The sequence below is a fragment of the Rosa rugosa genome, chromosome 3 (genome assembly GCF_958449725.1).
Source record: "Rosa rugosa chromosome 3, drRosRugo1.1, whole genome shotgun sequence".
In the NCBI taxonomy this organism is placed as follows: Eukaryota; Viridiplantae; Streptophyta; class Magnoliopsida; order Rosales; family Rosaceae; genus Rosa; species Rosa rugosa.
In genome coordinates, this window is record NC_084822.1 from 58,443,069 (window position 1) to 58,463,171 (window position 20,103).

The 20,103-nt window shown below is 38.1% G+C and overlaps 5 protein-coding genes across 10 annotated transcripts; 2 read left to right on the forward strand and 3 right to left on the reverse strand.

Annotated features, from left to right (window-relative positions):
* Nucleotides 1–2,865: 2,865 nt before the first annotated feature.
* Nucleotides 2,866–5,627, reverse strand: LOC133739107 (uncharacterized). The gene is made up of 4 exons (XM_062166829.1): nt 5,242–5,627; nt 4,521–4,614; nt 4,049–4,108; nt 2,866–3,231 (listed from the first exon to the last, which is right to left on the reverse strand). Exons 1-4 carry the CDS (start codon nt 5,526–5,528, stop codon nt 3,151–3,153), a joined length of 522 nt encoding a protein of 173 aa, XP_062022813.1. The 5' UTR covers nt 5,529–5,627; the 3' UTR covers nt 2,866–3,150.
* A 1,271-nt stretch (nt 5,628–6,898) lies between these two features.
* Nucleotides 6,899–10,933, reverse strand: LOC133740153 (glycosyltransferase BC10-like). 4 transcript variants are annotated; one of them, XM_062168071.1, is made up of 11 exons: nt 10,786–10,933; nt 9,996–10,464; nt 9,452–9,550; nt 9,247–9,371; nt 9,070–9,141; nt 8,891–8,981; nt 8,086–8,166; nt 7,888–7,947; nt 7,658–7,780; nt 7,533–7,571; nt 6,899–7,291 (listed from the first exon to the last, which is right to left on the reverse strand). In XM_062168071.1, the coding sequence occupies exons 2-11, from the start codon at nt 10,398–10,400 to the stop codon at nt 7,163–7,165; spliced, it is 1,224 nt and encodes a 407-aa protein (XP_062024055.1). In that variant the 5' UTR covers nt 10,401–10,464; nt 10,786–10,933; the 3' UTR covers nt 6,899–7,162. The 4 variants fall into 4 exon arrangements, with proteins under 4 accessions (XP_062024055.1, XP_062024056.1, XP_062024058.1 ...); XM_062168072.1 differs by having other exon boundaries at nt 9,996–10,471; XM_062168074.1 differs by having other exon boundaries at nt 9,247–9,347; nt 10,786–10,928.
* A 3,705-nt stretch (nt 10,934–14,638) lies between these two features.
* Nucleotides 14,639–16,560, forward strand: LOC133738476 (probable plastid-lipid-associated protein 8, chloroplastic). Its single transcript, XM_062166030.1, has 4 exons — nt 14,639–14,950; nt 15,156–15,279; nt 15,710–15,889; nt 16,134–16,560. Exons 1-4 carry the CDS (start codon nt 14,654–14,656, stop codon nt 16,331–16,333), a joined length of 801 nt encoding a protein of 266 aa, XP_062022014.1. The 5' UTR covers nt 14,639–14,653; the 3' UTR covers nt 16,334–16,560.
* Nucleotides 16,540–17,378, reverse strand: LOC133738025 (uncharacterized). Its single transcript, XM_062165465.1, has 2 exons — nt 17,136–17,378; nt 16,540–16,958 (listed from the first exon to the last, which is right to left on the reverse strand). Exons 1-2 carry the CDS (start codon nt 17,376–17,378, stop codon nt 16,785–16,787), a joined length of 417 nt encoding a protein of 138 aa, XP_062021449.1. The 3' UTR covers nt 16,540–16,784.
* Nucleotides 17,379–17,431: 53 nt separating this feature from the next.
* On the forward strand, nt 17,432–20,101 carry LOC133738477 (putative RNA methyltransferase At5g10620). 3 transcript variants are annotated; one of them, XM_062166031.1, is made up of 9 exons: nt 17,432–17,567; nt 17,886–17,937; nt 18,039–18,070; nt 18,158–18,300; nt 18,532–18,598; nt 18,966–19,043; nt 19,201–19,346; nt 19,446–19,518; nt 19,965–20,101. In XM_062166031.1, the coding sequence occupies exons 2-8, from the start codon at nt 17,886–17,888 to the stop codon at nt 19,483–19,485; spliced, it is 558 nt and encodes a 185-aa protein (XP_062022015.1). In that variant the 5' UTR covers nt 17,432–17,567; the 3' UTR covers nt 19,486–19,518; nt 19,965–20,101. The 3 variants fall into 3 exon arrangements, with proteins under 3 accessions (XP_062022015.1, XP_062022016.1, XP_062022017.1); XM_062166032.1 differs by having other exon boundaries at nt 17,473–17,567; nt 17,826–17,937; XM_062166033.1 differs by lacking the exon at nt 17,432–17,567 and adding an exon at nt 17,603–17,728.
* The last annotated feature ends 2 nt before the right edge of the window (nt 20,102–20,103 follow it).

Genomic DNA, 20,103 nt, shown 5'->3' on the forward strand with positions numbered 1-20,103 from the left:
CCTCCGGAGGTTTAGGGGATCGAAACCCAAGGTAGTCGCTATGCTCATCTCACTCTCAGGTCATCACAGGATACAGAAAACCATTGAAAACAAGCATGGCAATAAAATATCAAATCCTTCAAATTCATTATCATAGCATGCGATATCATTTATATATAAAAAAAATCATAACCGAGAGAGTCCCGAGTCACTCTACCTGAAATTTAAGCAGCTTTGACTCCATTTGTTTTTCTTAGGCCAACACAGAGGCGGAGGGAGGCAGGGGCCCAGTGGGTCCCGTGCCCCACTCACAGTTTCACCAAAAAGTTAATATATATATATATAGTATTAGTATTATATTAATATCAGGTTTTTAATACAGTTTCTACCTGAAATTTAAGCAGCTTTGACTCCATTTGTTTTTCTTAGGCCAACACAGAGGCGGAGGGAGGCAGGGGCCCAGTGGGTCCCGTGCCCCACTCACAGTTTCACCAAAAAGTTAATATATATATATATAGTATTAGTATTATATTAATATCAGGTTTTTAATATATGTTTGTATATTATTTTTTTTCACTTTCAGAAGCACTTCACGTGCTCTTCTTTGTTTTCTTTGTTGGGATTGTAGATTGTTTGAGGAAGAAAACGTGGGCTCCCACGTATTATTAAAAAAAAAATTCTATTATATCAATAACAGTGTGTGTATGTGTGTGTATATATATATATCGTCAAGTAACAATTCTCAATCAATTCTTTTGTGAAGAGTACTTCTTTTGATTCTTACTACTACTCTATTCTTCATTCAAATATGTTAAGATACTTTAAAAGAAAAGAAAATTCTGTTGCAGAGGAGTCATCGGGTATAAATACCTCATTAGATTCATCTCCCGCAAAAAAAAAACAAAGAATGATAGTAATTTAGAGAAGCCTTGTCCTGAAATTAATGAAACATATCATTCTGATCATAGAAATCGTCCTCCAATTTCAACTTATCATCCTAATGTTCAAAATGAAGTACGCAGATATTATCTACAAAAAGGTCCTTGTCAACCTAGAGCTCACGAGTTTACTGATGATTGCTTGATTTCATATATTGAGAAAGACATTTTTACTAGCATAGATAATGAGACTATCATGCAAGGATTTCAAAATATGAAATTTCATCGAGGGCAATTACCATTGTAATAAATAGAAATTACATTAAATATATATTTTGTTTTTTTTTTTTTTTTTGGTGCTCCAGTGAACCTAAATTCCTGACTCCGCCACTGGGCCAACACCACCAAATTTTCACGTTCCCGTCCTAATCCGACAATAATCATGTTAGAGTGGTAGAATAGAATTCAATGACTCTTAACAAATATTACCAAGTCCTTTTGGTTAATTTATTCCAAAAGTGAATTCCTTTTCTTTTTGGGTGCAATCCCTTCTTATTATTCTGGGCACCCAAAACCATAATCTATTAATCATTCTTCAATTCAAGCCAGACTTGCACTCCAGCAACCGAACTTTACTAGTTCATGCTTAAAGGAGATGTACCCAGACTAATTAATGACCACTTACTAATTTGCACCTGCACTTTAGTTGGTTTTTCAACCGGTCTTTGATTCAAGGTCAAGCTTAGACTTTGGCAGGTTCGTTATCATACAAAATACACAACCTTAGTTGCAGAAGTATTGCTTCAGCCATCCAACACCAACTTCTACCGTAGTTGGATTGGTATTGGTCCCAAACAATCAACTGACTTTCTGTAACAAAATTATAATCAACACACCAACCCAAAATTCTCAACAACTTAACACTTGGCGTATCATATATCAAATTTCAGAACATTACCTTTGTTGAGAATCATCAAGATAAATCCTTGTCCAATTTCTGATTTGAGCTTCCAAAGGTTCCAAATACATATTCAACGTTGCAGAACATGCAGATATTGAATTGCTCTTCTTGGTTACCCGAACAGAGAAGACCCAATGCCACTGTTTTCATCCTACTTCACAAGTTCTGCCATTATTCACAACCAAGCGTCAATATGAATTGAGGAACACACTTTATGCTTCAAACTAAGTAAGCGACAGCCAGATACAAGCCATTAATCACCCAAGTCGCCGTTGTGCACAGTGATACGAGCGGTGGCCGTTCGAACCCAAATCACCAATTTCCCAAATGATAACCGAAACTGACATGCAAGTATATATTCTTGTAGAGCTCAACGAGAAGATAAAGTTTCATACACTCAGTTGTCATGGTCGGTGATCGGAGTCGCCGGAAAATGTACCAAAACCGTTGGAACTTTCGGGATTCATTTTGCTATCGTGACGATTTGGTTGAGCAAGCCAAGTCCACTTTCAGCTTCTCGCCATCGAGTTGAGGAGAACGATCCGTGCGACACCGTGAATCGACCGGAAGGTGGAGATACGACCGGGTCGCCTTTTCGGGTGAACGGGTTGAAGAAATGGATTGACTGTATCGAGGTTTCTGGGTTAATCAATCTGGCTTGGGCATTTATATATCCCTCAATCAAATTAAAATCAAATGGTGGATAGCGTACGGTCCAGATTGCCCAACGTGATTTTTCTCTTCCTTTTCTTTATTTCTTGAACTTCCAAAATTCATAAGAAATTGTTCATGTGTCAAAAAAAAATTTAACAAAAATTTCTACAGACTCATCTCGATATGCACTTTAATAACAAGCCTCAAACTAGACATTTCCTCTCAAGAAAATTTCTGAAAAATATGTCCCAAATATCCTTAACCATTACCAATATAATAAAATTAATCACAAACAACTCTAATTCAACTTCTTCAAATTTTACGGGGTCTCACATAAACTCTATTTGGGAAAAAAGTTTAGACTAAAGCAAAGAGGGAGCATAGAATCAAAGATTGGAAACTAAATTTGGATATGATCATACTATTAAAGCACCTCTAGTACTTGATTTCCTTGGAGCACTAACAAAAGGTATGATCATAGATATCCTAAATGTACTTGTTAACAATGGCTAATGATTTGAGCCTCAACATTACAAAATCAATGCCCCACCGACCGTTAGAAAATGACTAAATGAAAACGATAGGATTAGTAGTTTGAAGTTTCTACTTTCAATGCAGCAAATGAAACTTGCTTACAACAAAACGATATTTCTACTTGCATGCCATGCATCACCTCATTCATTGGATCTTCTGAATTATATTGTCAATGACTTCCTGCATGTTCAGATCCTTCAGTGGTTTAAATGGTCGCTTCATGTCCTACAAAAGAAAACCCGTAAATTCAACTCAGAACAGGTACAGTTCTCCATAAGCTAATAAAAGAATGTTTGATCATCTAAACATGATAAGCCTGTCCCCATGCAAAAGAAGAATAGGATCACTCCTCAATTCATAAACATAAATGTAGTAACTCATCACCAAAGATAATACAAAAGGCAGATTATTATGTTTCCATTTCTGAAAGGCATCTAGAATCAGGATTGGTAAGAAAAAACCTGGACGAGTTACACAAGCAAAAGACTTAAATCTAATGAGCATTATATGGGATAGTCTTCATTCTGCTTATTCAGTCATCATTACTATTATTAAAGATGACCCCATTGGGATACAATTCTAGTTCTGCCAATGCACACAGATAGAAAAGCGTGCAGATTACGTGGATAAGTCTGCTGCAACACACAGTGATACAGCTTGACCGTAGAACATGTATCATGCAAAATAGCAGGACAGAAAACTCAATTCACATGTCATTCTATAGTATACATCTATCACATGAGTTAAGATAGAATAAAGCCTATGCTATTGGGATTCATTATCAGTATTAAACTATTTCTATAATTGAATAATATCTGTCTTTTCTTTTTATTAGCATCCGGAGAAGTTCAAATATTATCAACAATTTACATGATTCCTCTTCCCTAAGAGATCTCCTTTTAGAATGGACGAGCTCACTACCAGAATATAATGAGGATCCTCAAAAATGTACTAAAATTTTTATAGGAAAAAACATGAGCAATAATTTATGAGCATTTACAAATACTCTAATAATAGGATGGTGCAAGTCTGTAAGAGTTACCAAAAGACTGATGAACGTCTCAACACCTTCTTCCCGTATTTCAAAGCAACCCCTTCTTGGCTATTCCACAGGAAAAAAGAAAAAGAAAAGAGTAAGTTAGCTCACTAAATTGTCAGTACTTCGTTTCTCATTAGTGTATAATAAATCACGGAAATGAACAAACAGTTGGTCTCAGACATGCATTTACTACTTTGCTAGTGATAAACTGTATTGTATAACTTAAGCTGTACATGGTGCGAAGCACATGATGGCACGAAGATAAAAAAAAGTTTATACAATCAGCTTAAGCCCTACTGTTTTTAATGCATTAGCTTCCATATAGTTCCAGTACTTTTAGAAGTTGAAACTAAAAGCAAGTGTACAAAGCAAATCTACATGCATAACAAACTGAATTTATCACCCGATAAGGAAAAGATTGCCAAATTCTATTATACAACTTGTGGCCAGAGTTAATACCCTTCATCAATCATACCTTAACAGGATTAATTGTCACTCTGATGCCAGGCAGACCCTCCAGACTAGCTCTCACCTGATCAGCCCTTGTCTTGAATGAATTGCATTGCGTGCTAGAAAAAGAAAAGGACAATGTAAGTAGCTAGCAAAGGTAAAGCACCAATTGAAAGAAAAAAGGCTGTCAAGTGTACAAGGCCCTCGCTAGTGCAGGGTTAATGGATAAGCCTATCAAATTCCCCAGATATACAATTCAAGCAGCCCTTTGGGCTAAAGCCATAATGCTGTGTCAAAGCACACCCTCATACAAATAGTTTTCACATATAGCAAGTGAAACCTTTAGGTCTCATATAACAATTAAGCATCAAGCCGTCCATCAAGTATCAAATCGAAACCTTCACCTCACATGCATAATCAAAATCAAACAGCCCTGACATTTTCAAACCGAAGCAAACAAACCAAAATTCTAACCGTAACCCTTACCACACCATGTTCCTGACTTATATTCATTTCATGAACAAGAAATAAATCCGGTGATGCCCTATAAATAGGAAGAAGCCATACAAAATTGGGAAGGAATTTTATATGAAATTCCCCTAATTTTTTTTTTTTTTATAAGCATAAATTAAATCTGAAATTACTGTATGAACAAAATTAAAATAAAATACCGAATGTAATTTCTACAATTTTACCGATCTTTTTTCAGCAAAAATTCAAAAAACGAAGGGATAGAAATGCCTCACCAGCGCTCAATCACAATAGTCTTCATGTTCACCTCGTCGCCTTCTTCAGACTTGGCCACCTCGCCTTGCTCCGATTCGGCCTCCTCTTTCTTCTTGCTCTTCTTCCTCGCCGCCACAGCCGGTTTCCGAGGAACCGGTTTCACACTCTTACCATGACCTCCCTGAGTGGAGCTCCGAGTCTGCCGCCGAGCTGCGGCGTCTGAGGCACGAGTCACCATCCGAGTTGACTCGGCGGGGCTCTTGGCCGGCTCGGTTTCCTCGTCAGCCTTGCGTTTCTTCGGCGCCATAGTCACAGCTCGCAAACCCTAGCAGGCAAGGAGAGAAAGAGAGAGGTGGGGTGCTCAGCGTTTTGGGTCTGTTTGGCTGTTACTGTGTCTATCTCTCTCTCTCTCAGCGGAGGCGTGGTTCGTCCAGTTTATATATTTTTAATTTTTTTTATTATTGGGCTGGCCAAAAGATATTTTTTTTTAGTTTCCCGCGCTTTTGGGAGGGGGAGGTTGGACGAACGGCTAGGATTGGTTGCAACGGTGTTGGGATTGCCACTGTCGCCAAAGGGGTGTGGAGGGAGATGGAAAAGCCTTTTTTAGGGTTTTGGAGGCCAAAGTTAAAAAAAAAAAAAAAAAAGAGTGAATTCCGACCTCCTCTCGTATGGTGAGAATCTACTCCATAATTTTATTTTATTTTTGGCAATAAGGAGAAGGCAACGAGGCCCCATTGAACCACCACGTACTAAGAGAGTAAGAGCGCAATATAAAATCTCAATCCAAGCAGTTGGACCGCTTGCAAATTATGGAGGCTACAGACCCCGCTTGTCCCAAAATTTCCCACCTTAAAAAACTCGTAGGCATTCGCTGATGACTGCTTCTGGGCCGGTATATATTGCTCTCTTCTGCTTGTCAGTGTACTAGTAGAGTACTCATGAGCTAGCTCCACTGTATTTTCCGATAATGGATCCACAAGTACGTGTTAACCCGATTACTTACCTACAGAGACTCTTGAGATTGTTAGAGCTTGAACTTGGGTGGGGGTTCCACTCAAGCACTGGCTTTGCCAACCCCATGGCCGGTGACTCCATAACTTTCAAAGTCTTAATTTTATAGAACCGACATGCATGGCTCAACGCTATTAAACGAACAAACTAAAACTTTTACTTTGGCATGCATATGACGATGACCAAAGTATTTAAATCGAAAGCACATGCATAAACTAATTATAAGTATAACGCACCTCAATTGAAACTAGCTAGATGTATATTACCATGTAGACATGCATTATTCATCCAAGTTAACCGCAATTTCTATTCCTCTTTGATAAGCATGCAACTTTACAAGATTTTAGTGATCATATTGATAACTGTTTGATCATCCAACTTTATTCTTTAAGTATGTCCGCAAATTTGAATACAGTTAAGCACTTAAGCTCACTATACATGCATGAGCTCTCTCCTGGTCTATTGTGGGAGAGATTTTTTTTCCCTTCAAAGGCCCTATTGAATTCACTGCTAGCTTGTTCTTGTTTAGTAATTTCGGACCTTTAAGCCTACTTATTACCAAATGAAACAAAAATGGAGGCAAACAAAAAAACAAATTAAGTCGATCAGTTTCAAGAAGCTGAGCTGCTGAGGACTTGTATCAGAGTGGGATTAAGACTCTTGCTGTTTGGACACAAAAAATACAGTTTCATACTTTCATATATAACTTTTTCCTCTTTTTACAGATATATAAACATGAAATTGAATGCAATTCTAGTAATGCTAACAAGAAAAGGTGAACCAATCTACAAGAAGAAGCAGCAGTCTCTTTACCACCAATCCCGAGCCATACCCTGATAGCTTCGCTGACATGGCAAAATATTCGCAGCGAGGATCCAAAATGTCCGGCCACATGGCATGGTATAATTGGCCGACAGAGAAGAAAGAAATTCAAACTTTCGTATAATTGGAGAAAAGGTGTATCAGTTTCCCCAGAGTTTCAGGATAGAACTTTCTGGCAAATAAGAAACAGGGTCGCTTCATCCCATTCCACAGGCAAGGAGTCCTCAATACTGTTTTCTGCAGTAGTAAAATACAATACCAATGAAATTTTCAAGTTGGGATCACCCCAAAGGCATTGCCACAAGCTAGAAAAAAAAAAAAAAAAAACTTACCAACGCATAAGGGGCGTATACACCTTTTGTCTCACGATGCAAGCATCTGACACAGAAGGTGTATAAACCCGCTATATAAGTAAGTTTTTTTCTCAGCAAGCAAATCAACTTATTTGAATCAGTTTTTTCAGAAAGGTTAGTTGTACCGTTGCATCACTTGTCACATGTGTGCTATCAGCGATAGACTGAAATGGGGGCGAAAATGTGTTAATGAATGAATGGCATGTCACAGGAAGAATGAAGTTGAGAAAAGGGGTTCTTGAAACTATACCGTGATGTTCCTAAGAAGATCATAAGTAACATCCTGAGTCCTAAATGCTCTTGGATGCCATTTCCCTTCAGACCAATCAACAAATGTTACCGACCAATTTGCAAGACCAGCAGGATCTTTCATCTGCAAAGGCGTTAATTACTGGCAAGCATGAAATGGTAGGGCAGAGAAATTTTAGGGAGTAAGATGCAGATTTAACTGGAACCAAGAGAACAATAATTGGTGCTAACCCGAAAGAAGGTTGGCAGGTAATGCTCGTCCGAATAGCAGTTGCGGCCGTCCATGTTCGGCTGAAAAAGTCAAAAACATCATCACCAAGATGTTGACTTTAAAATAATCTTTTTCTTGTGACTCTATTAGTGAATACACATACAGGCTAAGACATGCACAGAAGCAAGAATTTAGTGTAGATAAAAAGAATAGATTACCCTGCAGTGAAGCTTGAACTTGGTATAGTATAGACTGTCTGCCATCATGACAATAGCATGTTGCCTCTTCATAGTGAACCACTGCAATAGAAAAGCGCGTTAGAACATTCCCTGTGATGATAAATCTGAACTGTCCTACCAGAACCTACGTCTGATGAATTAGCATAAAAAGTAAACAAATAAAGAGAAGCTCAGGTAACTTGGAAAGAACAGGCGAAAAGATTCTACGAAATAGAAGTATGCAATAAGAACTGCTTTTACAGCAATTGCCTAGTGTACTTCACTGCAAAACAAGTAAACAGATTCAGTAATTTCTGGTTTAATGAGGAGCTGCTGACAAAAAACATAATCCCCCATTCAGTAATATTCCCGACTCAAAATAAATTACACTTCACAATTACAGCCAGATCAAAATTGTAGCCAATTTAAAGTTCTGCAAGGGTCAAATCCTTTGTGTCTGACATAGGTCCCAGGTCACATAGATTCCTAAAATCCATTCTATGATGAGAGATATACGCATGATAAGTAATTTACAAATGAATTGGTAATTTAATGGAAAACTGCTTGTAAAGCAAGTAGTACATGCAAGCTTCTTTTATGGTTCCATATGGAGTCTGAAAAGGAATTATATATATATATATATATCCCCATCAATTAAGCATAAAAAAGGGATACAGATTATATAAAGTTTATAAGCCGTGAATGAATGTTTCATTGGAGCTCCATATATGCAGCAGTTCCAGAACTTAATAGATGATCAAATTTGCTCTCTTACTTGTGCATACGTTGAGGTAAGACAAAATACCTGTGAACCCTTTCGAAATTCGTGCTTTTCAACTTCGGGCATCATTTGCTCAGCATACCGTCCAGTTCCATGTGGACCGGGATCCACAAAACTAGAGGGAGAGAAATATGATAAATCAGATCAAAGTAAATACAAATTATCAACTACACCAGAATAAGAGCTTAGTATAGTTTGCTTACCAGTCTATAAAGCTGACATTCGTGTACATGAGATAATTATATACATAATCAAAGCTATGCAGTGGTATGCAGCTGGAAGGAAAATGTAAAACACAATCAATGAAAGGAACTTGCGCAATTTCATTATAACATCATCATGTAAAAGTTCGAAATGTTAACAGTTGACGATAAAATTACCTGTCAGACAGCAGAACGAAGTGTTGGTTATCAGGGTCTAAAAGTGCATTGGCCAAGAGTCTCTTTTCTGCCTCAACCATTGAAAATTTTCCCCAAACTACCTGATAATTTATTATCAAAGGCATCTATAAAGATTAAAGACATCCATCTAGCGATAAAGGACAAACTTTTGCTGAACTGTAACAATGCAGTGAGAGACTCCTACCTGTTCACTATGTATGTCTCTATCAACAAAATAGCGGCTCACATGTATTGGTTTCTGCTTAGATGCATGTACATAAACACTGAATTTGTCCTCATGGCCCTGGAAACCATTTCATTCTTGTTAGACTTTGAAAAAGCAAGTATGAAAACTGCACTTATATTTTACCATATAAAAAGTTGAACCTTTCTTTAACCAAACGCTAGATCATACTTCCAGTTCTCAGTACTAGATAGTGGAGAATATAATTCCATTAATTATCTTTGAATAGTAAAGGAGTAGCAGGACAGAGTATAGCCAGGAACACTATCTGTACCTTATACATATGTGTGTGACGTAAAGACAAGCTTCACAAATCATTCTTAATTAGGCCTTAACTTTATCTAGGCCATTATTGAAGTTTCCATATGCACATTCCACATTAAGCATGAGAAATGGAGTTTCAAGAGCTATGCATAGATACAAATGAACCGTGTTGTTTGTATTTAAGAGTTCAAAGCTCCTACCACCTGTCTATAATATAACACACAAGAGCCAGGAGCCTTACTTGAAAGAAATTTTCCCATAACTCCTCGAAAGGTAACGTGCCCGGAGTCAAAAACATGAAAGCGATTTTCGGGTTCTTCGACTGAAGAGGAGGCGTATTAAGAATTTCCTTAACTACAACTGAAGATGCAGTCTCATCGTCAGTTAGTTCCCTTGCAGGACTAGGTGGAGTCTTTCCAAATATCCCATCACAATTAGGAGATGAGAAGAGATAGCATGTCGTAGAGCTTTCCGACGGATAGAAATAAGCAGTAATCAGAAAAACGCAGAGAATACAAACCAATGCAATAATCCATCTTGGTCTTTTCATTTGTGAACGAGACCTTGACTTGGACATGACCATAATGTCTTTGAACAATTGTGGCCTCCATGCGCCACCTTTTTTCAATTGGGTTGAAGGCAACATCAAGGCACTTTTCGCATCCTCTGTTTTATTGTTCCCAAATTATACAACAAACTTAACCAATAACCTGAAAACTTGCAACACACAGACGCATGTCATCAAATACTTTCAGATTATAAAAACAACAATCACGTAATTAAATTAACTCATAAATTGATCACTACCCTTTTCACAATTTGTCTCAAAATCGATTCATTAACGTGGGTATCTAGCATTAATTTTGCATCAAAATGACCACATTCACATACCAAAATCTATGTCTATCAACCAAAAACAGAGAAGGGCAAAAACATAATGATCATACCTATTGAACCAAGCCAATGAATTGGGTACCAACAAAAACCAAAAAAAAGAAGCAATCTTTGAGAAGATGGGAGAAAATCAAAACCTGGGTTTGTACTTGGTGTGATCAAACTTCAAATGCAGATGATTGAGCGGGTTCGGCGGGTGTACGTGAATAAAATTTTGAGGCGATGCAAAATGAGGTGAGGCATTGTATTAGTATATGAATGATTTGATGATTATAATGACTACGCGTGAATCTCTGGCTCTAGATAATTGAACAATTTGGATGGTTCGAGGCCATGAACACTTCAACCAGCGATTTATGGCAACTTTCACACGTAATAGTAGTTTAATTAATATGGTTAAATTCCTAAATTGGGATTTGGGACTCTACTAACTCTCTTAAGTGTCTAATCTGTGATCCAAAAATGCATGTAAGATTGAGATTTTGGCAACGTTGTCAATTTCCTAGAATGGGATCGGACATTGGCAACTTACTTTCCTTCCAAGAATACCTTTGGACTAGGCCCAGGCTGTCCAATTAATCCAAATGTGACTTCATAGGAAATATATATTTGGTACACATACATGTGAATCATATCCAAATAGGAATTTGATTTATAATGTTAAATGTGAATGATATCCTAATCTGTATCAATGAGTCAGATCTCTGTTGTTAAATGTAAATCCTATACTAATACAACTGTTCTTTGTCACACTCCAACATTCAAGGTCAAATTGACTTTCCGATATTAATGAATGATGATATTAATTGTCACTATAGGAACGTGAACCCTCCATAAAGGCATAAATGACGTGGATCATTTTGTTTATAATTTATTATATCTGTTACCTTTTTTGAAGAATCTGTTGGATCACGGGATGAAATCTGCTGTCCCCAAAAATACTGTGCCAAACCAGTCCCCATGCATTCATTGGTCCACAAAGAATAAAATATGGAACAAAATATTAAGAAAATATTTTCTTAATCTTTATGGACCAATGAATGCATGGGGACAGGTTTGGCACAGGGTATTAGGGACAGCAGATTTCTTCCCGTTGGATCACTTGATGGTTAATTAGTAGTGGTATGGGTGAACTTTTCATGGAGAGGTTATTAGTTTGATTATTGTAATTGTCTATCAACAAGAAGATTGGCCTTGTAGAAAAATGTAGTAAAAATAAGATCCCGTCGTAAAGAGGAATAGGAAGATGTAGAAGAAAAAGAAGAGGAAGTGGTAGAAGAAAAAGATGACCACTGTTATTATAAATCAACTCCAACCTAACATAACTTGGCTCTAACATACTCAATAAAAGTGTAGCGTTTGAACTAAACTCAAAGTAATTTACTAAAATTGACAATGAGCTATGGTTACATATTTGTGGCACGTGAAAAGTACGTCTCAAATCACTATGTTGATTACATTGAATCTAACCTATTTTAGTTCCTAGTTGAAATTTACTAGGATTACAAATGTGTCGTTATTTTACTTAGCATGTGAAAACGTTCGAGGACAACACAATCTTACTAATTAACTTTATTATGACCAGCATGAGTTCCTAATGGTACATTAATACATCATTATCTCTCAATCAAAACCAACTAAGTAATAAAGTTTGAGGCAATGCAATGCAATGCGAACATAATATTTGGTGATTCCACCCCTAGCCTTCTTCAAACAATTATCTAATAAATTCACAAAACAATCAAAGAGTGTAACGTAGAATCATATATAATTCTTAACCGGCCCCTAAAGTTGGAAACTCTATTTTGACGAAGTTCAAGGGTTTATACACATAGTTTATAAAGAAAACAGGGTGGATGTATATATACAGGGTTGATGTATATATACTAAAGCATTTGTCTGCTTGTGCCAGAAACTTTATATGGTCGGGAGACTTAGCCACTAAGAAAATTGTAACGGTTTCCTGGCAACAAGTTTGTGCTCCAAAGATAGAGGGTGGTCTTGGGTTGCGAAGGCTGCAGTCCCTTAACAAAGCAGCTCTTTTGAGCTTGGGTTGGGCACTATCACATCAGCATCGCTATGGGAATATTTTTCTTGTCAACGGTTCTCTATATGTCATCAAATGCGGTATCGATATTTTGCCTCTTCTATCTGGCATGGTCTTAAAATTGCTCTTCCTCTAATTTTTCAACATTCTAGATGGTTAATTGGAGATGGAAAGTCAGTCATGTTTTGGTCAGATAAGTGGCTTGATATTCCTATTATTGATAAGCTTCAGGTTCATAATTTCCCTGTTCCTTTAAAGACTAAGGTTGAGTTGTTTATCTCTAATCAGCAATGGGTTTTGCCTTATGGATTTTCAAATATTTTTCTTGGTTTGGCGGTTGACATTACCAACCTTCCCCTTCCATTTGAACCGGAGAAGGATATTTTAATTTGCGAAAAATCAAGCTCAGGTACTTTCTCTTTTTCTGAGGGATATAATGTGGTTCGCTAATGTTTTGCTTCAATTGCCGATTTCACTACTATATGGAGACACTTTATTCCTCCCCGCTATTCCATGCTTGCCTGGCGTCTTTTTCATAATAGAATTCCTACCGATGAGCAACTTCAAAAAAGAGGCATCCTTACAGTTTCAGTCTGTCAGCTTTGCTCTTTCAGGTTTGTTGAAGACTCCACCCACTTGTTTGTGTCTTGTTCCTTTGCTCAACATGTATGGCAATGGTTGGCATGTTGCTTTGGTTGCTCCTTGCCATCTCATGGTACAATTGTTGATTTATGGAATAAAATCAAAGGTAAAACATTCTCACCTCAATTGAAGAATCTTTGGATAGCCAACTGTCTTTATGCACTCATGGCAATTTGGAAAGCGCGTAACAAGCTTCCCTTTGACAATAAGATTCCTTCTTTATTACGTGTTTTTCGCTCCATTAAAGCATGGCTTCGATTTATCGCACCCCATACACCAGGACACACAGTTGGTCTGTTGGATTCTCAGTTGCTTGTGGGTTTGGGTATTCACCCGATTTCACGAAGACGAGTAGCTCCTCGCTTGGTTCTTTGGCATCCACCAATTACTCCATGAATCAAACTCAACACAGACGGCTTAGCTAAGGGTAACCCTGGACCAGCTGCATGTGGTGGAGTTTTTAGGGATGAGAATGGTCGTTATCTTGGTGGATTTTGTCAAGGACTTGGTCATCAGACAACTTTTTTCGCTGAACTAATGGGTGTCATTATTGGAATTGAATTTTCTTTTCGTTTTGGATGGAATAACATATGGCTTGAAAGTGACTCCACTAGTACTGTTCTTGCTTGCATTGTCTCTTCTTCATTTGTCCCTCCTTGGCCTCTACGGATTGCTTGGTTGACTTGTTTAGCGCGTATCCGCTCGTTGACCTTTCATTGCTCTCATGTGCTCCGTGAAGGGAATACTGTTGCTGATAGGTTGACAAACATGGGTTTAGCATCCACTGCATTAGTTTGGTACGCAACCGCACCATCTACTCTATCTCATTTCTTGCTTAGGGATGATATGGGCATTCATGATCAGCGTAATGCTTGATTGGATTTGTGCTTTATTTGTTTCTCTTGTATTCCGGGGTAAGGTTTATGTCCCCCCCCTCATCTTTGTATTTTTTTTATTAATAAAATAAGAATAGGGAGACGAGCGGTAGGTTCCCAGAGTGTGGTAGATCATTCTTTTTCGGGATTGAGGGTGAGACTTGTTCTCTACATCGTCTGCTTCCGAGGAACTAATATCGCCTAATCATTTATTTGATTAAAAAAAAAAAAATACACATAGTTAATAGTTGTGTTTAGGGAGAGAAGAAAGAAGGATTAGTTTTACCCGCCAAAAAAGAGGTTTGTTTAGTACCTGTAACGATCAGATAAGGCTAAGGAATTTTAAGTTTTCAGACGTGGCCTAACCTCCACCAATAGCCAAAGCCAAACGGGTCCGACATTGATTCCGCAAGCCCACGTGGCATAATCTCATCAATTATCATGTACTCTGCCCCTGCAAAACCCAATCTGGTTTGGAAGCTCAGCATCATCAACTTCATGGCTGCTGCTCTCGCTTCTTCACTAGCCTTATCGTGCTCAACACTCAGAGGTGGCTCCGATCCCTCAAAACCCAGGTTCCCTAATCTCTGCGCAAAGCCCACTAATTTGGGTTTAGCTGTTTCGCCTCACTCTCATTCTCGTAATCGCAAAACGTTGAGAATCTCGGCTACTGTCTCGGTCTCTAACCCGGAATTACGGACCGGTCCCGATGAGCTCGCTGCTTCTATTCTCTCCAAGGTATGGACTCTCTTCAATCTCTTTTCGTCAATTACTTAGGTATGTAAATTAGATGTACGTAGGTTTAAAATGGCGGGTATTGTTCAGGTTGGTAGTTATGGAAACTCAATTCCAAGGTTGTTATGATTCTGCTTTTGAAGATTAGGAGGATTATGTTGATGGCTTTTTTTGCTAAGGTTTTTATAACTGGCGTCATTATGATCAGGTGATAGATTCGGACAGAGGAGTTTTGCTGGAAAAGGAACAACATAAGGAGGTAGCTCAAGTGGCCGAGGCATTGCAGAACTACTGTGTTAGTGAACCAGTGAAATGCCCTCTAATTTTCGGAGGTAAAATCCCTTGAGGTGTGGAGTTCTTCGTTGAAGTAAGACTAAGTAACTTTATGTCTACTGTATATATGCTGCTTTTATAAAGATGTATTCCACCTAGAAATCCTGATAACTGTCTAGGATTCTAAATTGATACAAATTAGTGGGAGAAGAGTAGAAGAGAAAGTTGGGAACTTTGGAGGGCTTCTGAAATATCTGTGTTTATGAACCCTTCCATGTGCAAACAGTTTAATATATGATGCATATGCTTTTCAGTCATGCCCGACTTCAACTTCTTTTAATCCATTGGTAGTTGTTCTGAAACATATGCCTAACTATTTGGTTAGTAACAAAATGGTACTGGTCATTACTATTAAAACCAGGGTATGCATTTTTCTGTTACTGGTATTCTTGTTGATCTCAGGATGAGTTTACCATGGTACTTTTGCAGATTGGGATGTGCTGTACTGTTCAGTGCCAACATCGCCTGGGGGTGGCTATAGGAGTACACTGGGCCGTCTTGTTTTTAAAACAAAGGAGATGATTCAAGTTATTGAAGCTCCTGACATTGTTAAAAACAAGGTGTCCTTCTCTGCTTTTGGGTTCTTGGATGGAGAAGTCTCTTTAACAGGTAGGCTGCTTGTAAGTATGTCATTCAACTGACCTTGTAGATTCAGTTACTAGTTTGATTTTCCGAGTGAATAGCTAGATAAAGGCTCAGTAACTAGGATCATTATGCCAGTAAATCCGAGGCAAATGTTTAACCTAGAGATGAAATTCTCTAAATAGAAGCGTCATATTTCCTACATTTTATGTTGGTCCTTTTCCCATTTGTTTTCTGCATAGATTGAGTGCTCTCATATCTGCATGAGCAGGAAAGTTGAAGGCTCTGGATGATAAATGGGTTCAAGTTATTTTTGAGCCACCAGAATTGAAGGTTGGAGCTTTGGGGTTCCGATATGGCGGTGAAAGTGAGGTGAAACTCCAGATCACATATATAGATGAGAACGTCAGGCTGGGGAAAGGCTCTAGAGGTTCACTGTTTGTTTTCAGAAGACGAGGTAAATCTAATTGAAGGGATCAAGAATCATTCTCCATGTAAATTAAATTGCTTCAATGCTGGTGGTATCAATGTTATTCAGTGTATAAAACTATAGCTTTTTCACAATTGCATTGCATTCAGCTGCAGAGCATGAAGATAATATGTCCAGTAGGATTCAGTGGTCGCTACAAAAAAATAACCGACAGGTTAAAGCAGACGCAGTTCAGTGTATCGATAAATGTAGGACCTTATGTTACTAATAGTCTTGCGCAATCTAGTTTTGTAGTTTGTTTTCTTCAATTTAAGCATTGCGAATCATGATCTTTCCTCAAGAGAGATGTCATGTTGTAATCAACATGACCAAGTGAGCATCCTAAACAAATCCTTACTTCTCATACAGATCTCTTGACAAAGCAATTTTCACTTCCAATTCTGATAATCAGAATACAATATTTTCAGCCGAACTGAAAATGCAGAAGGGATGTTAACCAGGGCCTACTTTGGGGATGTCGTAATGCTCAGATAGGTTAGCCAGATACTGATTGAATTCCTGAACCCGATCACGATGCGATTTCTTGGCCATTTGGGCAAGCCTTTGAGCTTGAAGCCTCTCTGCCTGCTCGAGATATCGGCTCTCCGATCCGCCGGTGTCATCTGATCAAAAACTCCAGCCTTCCCTATGTCGTCATCACCATCATTCTCAAATTGATCTATTGCATCTCCACCTATCATATCACCCTCCAAAAACAAAGGTATTGAATCTCCATTAGCAATACAAGATGTTGGAAACTTTGTTTACCTAGCTATAAATGTTAATACTAAACCCAAATCAGTTCCTCGTTTCTAAAACCTTCTTCTTCTTTTTGATCCCACCTTTCACGTTCAAGGCTTTGCCTTTCAGCTTCAGCTTCCCAATCACCACGTTATCTCGTAAGCAGACATTTTGCCAATCCCGAAAATACAATCGTCTATCTATTAGTTGTGCGAGTATATTATATATATTATATAGACAAGACAAGAGCCGGATCGAGGTTCTAGAACCGAGTCGAACTGTCTCCTCCGAGAACCGGTCAGTCATGGGCCTCTATTTCAATGGTCCATTGGGCCTCACTTATTATCCTTTTCGTTCAACCCAAAAGCGTTTCCAACGGCTACGCTCCAAACGTACAAGAGCAATCCGGAAATTCCAAGTGAAATTTTGCAGTCTTCTCGGCGGCGAAAAGCCAACTCGTAGAGCCAAATAAAGCTAAGCTACCAAAGAAGAGAGGTAAGTCCGGGTTTCAGTGTTCTAGTTTCTATATATTCTTAATTATGGTGGGCATGGATTATTTGAAAGCATAGAAAATTATTGTAATTTATAATATTTGCTATTGCTAGAGGCAGTTCCTGTGAATAAGGCACAGTAAATTTTCGTATGTAAAAACGCAGGTATTTTGTGTTGTATGAAATGAAAGAATGAACAATGCTCACATTTTTTTGAGCGAGGGACGCTTGCATATAGTACATTGTCTTCCTTTTTTTCCAGGGTTATTGTTGAAATTAGAGCTTTTAAGTACCGGTTTTTGCCTCTTTTTCGTTGTTACAGATGGTTGTGGTGCTTAGTGCCTCTGCTACCAATTTCTCTGCACTTCCTTCAGGTTACTGTTTTCTCGAAAGCCTTGCAGCAACTCTATCCTTCCTTATATACTTTATGAGTTTGGCAGGCATTTACAAACTTGATTTTGTTTCGGATTTTCAGGTAAAGGTTGCAAGTACACAGGTCAAGCAGTGGTGAGCTATCTCCATCTCAGTCCTGTTAATCCTAGTATCTGTTGGTTACTAGTTTTTGTTTCACTAAATGTGACCTGTGTTTGGCAGAGAGCACTTCCTATACGCATCATATCGGTGGGGAAAAAGAGATCACAAGGTGTACAACTCGTTGTGGATGACTACATTCAAAGGCTTAAGTTATACTGTAGTGTTGAGGATGTTCACATAAAGAACAATCCTAAGAATGCAAGGTACTTTCCATCTCTTTAGGGTTTAGATCTACAATCATCATAATCCTTGCAGTTAACTTAAACAGCTAGTTAAACAGATATCTCATAGATATTATAGGCCTCTTTTCAGCGAAGTTGATGTTAAGAAAGTGATAAAGTAATGGACACATGGAGGAAATAATCATATGTGCATGATTTCATTTGATCTTACATGTTTTTAGAGTTTAAATAGTTATCGTCTGTGGTTTTTAGTGATTGGAGGGCTCAGGTAGATCATGAAGACAGTGCTGTCATGGATCTTATCAGGTCCGATGATTGGGTACGGTCTCAGCATACGATTTGTCAAATAAATTTGTGTTGCTGTATTACTCCATTGTCCTACTATTACCCTTGACTAGGTCTTCTACTGACTACTGAGCCCAAACCAACCAAACTCTACTACCCTTTCTACTCATAAATTTATATGTCCACCTCATTGCAACAACTCATGTAGGATTCGAGAAAACAAAATTTCCAACTTAAATTATGTTAAAAGGTTGAATTTCTTTTACTAAATGTTCCTTTCTCAGATGCTTTGTAAAAAGAAACTGGGGCCATTCCATTTCTGTGTTATTCTTGAAAACTGCTATGACATATAAGCTAAAACGATTATACTTGTTTCTACATCATCAATCTTGTGGTCATAGGTGGTGTTGTTGGATGAGCGTGGGAAAGACATAGGTTCCATGCAGATGGCTGAGCTGATCGGAGATGCAGGGAATACGGTATGAATTATCTGTCATTAGTGATTTTCAAGAATGTTTTCTTTTTATATACTTGAAAGCTTTCCATTCTCAATGTATGTTGACCTGGCATGCTTAGCAGGACATTTTCTTAGGAACCTTGTTTTATAGGCCTTTTTCCCCCCTTGCTATTCTGTAGGGAGCTTCAAGACTATCATTCTGTGTTGGTGGACCTTATGGACATGGAAAACAATTGCGAGAGCGAGCTAACATATCTATCAAGTTGTCTTCTATGGTATTGAATCATCAAATTGCTATACTTGTTCTCGTAGAACAACTATATAGGTAACAGTACTTTGATCTGTTGCTGCATATGTTGACTAGCTCCCATATCATGGGGTTCCTGTTTAATAAAATGCTGGCATGTTTATTGGTTAACTTCAGGTCATGGACCATTCTGAAAGGTCAGAACTATCATCGCTAGCTTTCTTTTCCTGATCTGCACACTGCCACATAGGTATCATTTTCTTCTTATGCCACAGATATGAGTTCTAAAAGACCTTGTCTGCTTTTCTATGATTGTTTGTATGCTGTCTTGTTTTCTCCCATTAACTTTAAATAGCCGGTTTCCTTAAGTTACTAATTGATTGTTAATACAACTAAGTAGAAGCATTTGCCTAGGATATAGATCTTAGGGCAGTAAAAAAATTGGTTTCATTTGCTTCTTTTATGACTTAACTTGGTTCAATCTTCTCTTTTCTTCATTCAGTTTATCACATATGCATCTGTTGTGAACTGAGACAGGGTGATTAAAGCTTTTTAGACTTTCCATGGTGTTGTAGAATGTTCAGTTCTTAGATCTTGTATAACTTGATCTCAAAGAGATAGGGGTCGTGCTTTGGTTTATCTTTAGAACAGTGATTGCATTATGGAGCTTGACGAGTATTCCACATTGATTTTTAGGTAAAAGTATAGCCAGCTGCCAGGAGGAGCATTTCTTCCTAATCTTCAGACTAATAGATGTATTCAGATGTTCGACTGCGGCAACATAGAATGATCATTTTCGGTGTCTCCTTTCATCCCAGTTCAGCTGCCCCCAGTC

Excerpts from the sequence above, each read along its gene's own strand:
- LOC133739107 (XM_062166829.1), bottom strand. The coding sequence starts at position 5,528 with ATGGCGCCGAAGAAACGCAAGGCTGACGAGGAAACCGAGCCGGCCAAG. Across the intron at positions 4,615-5,241 it reads ACTATTGTGATTGAGCGCTG|CACGCAATGCAATTCATTCA; the intron begins GTGAGGCATTTC and ends TTCTTTTTCTAG. Across the intron at positions 4,109-4,520 it reads TGACAATTAATCCTGTTAAG|CCAAGAAGGGGTTGCTTTGA; the intron begins GTATGATTGATG and ends CCTGTGGAATAG.
- LOC133740153 (XM_062168071.1), bottom strand. The coding sequence starts at position 10,400 with ATGTTGCCTTCAACCCAATTGAAAAAAGGTGGCGCATGGAGGCCACAA. Across the intron at positions 9,551-9,995 it reads TATGGGAAAATTTCTTTCAA|GGCCATGAGGACAAATTCAG; the intron begins GTAAGGCTCCTG and ends AATGGTTTCCAG. Across the intron at positions 8,167-8,890 it reads AATTTCGAAAGGGTTCACAG|TGGTTCACTATGAAGAGGCA; the intron begins GTATTTTGTCTT and ends TTTCTATTGCAG.
- LOC133738476 (XM_062166030.1), top strand. The coding sequence starts at position 14,654 with ATGTACTCTGCCCCTGCAAAACCCAATCTGGTTTGGAAGCTCAGCATC. Across the intron at positions 15,280-15,709 it reads ATGCCCTCTAATTTTCGGAG|ATTGGGATGTGCTGTACTGT; the intron begins GTAAAATCCCTT and ends GTACTTTTGCAG. Across the intron at positions 15,890-16,133 it reads TGGAGAAGTCTCTTTAACAG|GAAAGTTGAAGGCTCTGGAT; the intron begins GTAGGCTGCTTG and ends CTGCATGAGCAG.
- LOC133738025 (XM_062165465.1), bottom strand. The coding sequence starts at position 17,378 with ATGACTGACCGGTTCTCGGAGGAGACAGTTCGACTCGGTTCTAGAACC. Across the intron at positions 16,959-17,135 it reads AGAAGGTTTTAGAAACGAGG|TCAGATGACACCGGCGGATC; the intron begins AACTGATTTGGG and ends TGGAGTTTTTGA.
- LOC133738477 (XM_062166031.1), top strand. The coding sequence starts at position 17,886 with ATGGTTGTGGTGCTTAGTGCCTCTGCTACCAATTTCTCTGCACTTCCT. Across the intron at positions 18,071-18,157 it reads AGTACACAGGTCAAGCAGTG|AGAGCACTTCCTATACGCAT; the intron begins GTGAGCTATCTC and ends TGTGTTTGGCAG. Across the intron at positions 18,301-18,531 it reads AACAATCCTAAGAATGCAAG|TGATTGGAGGGCTCAGGTAG; the intron begins GTACTTTCCATC and ends TGTGGTTTTTAG.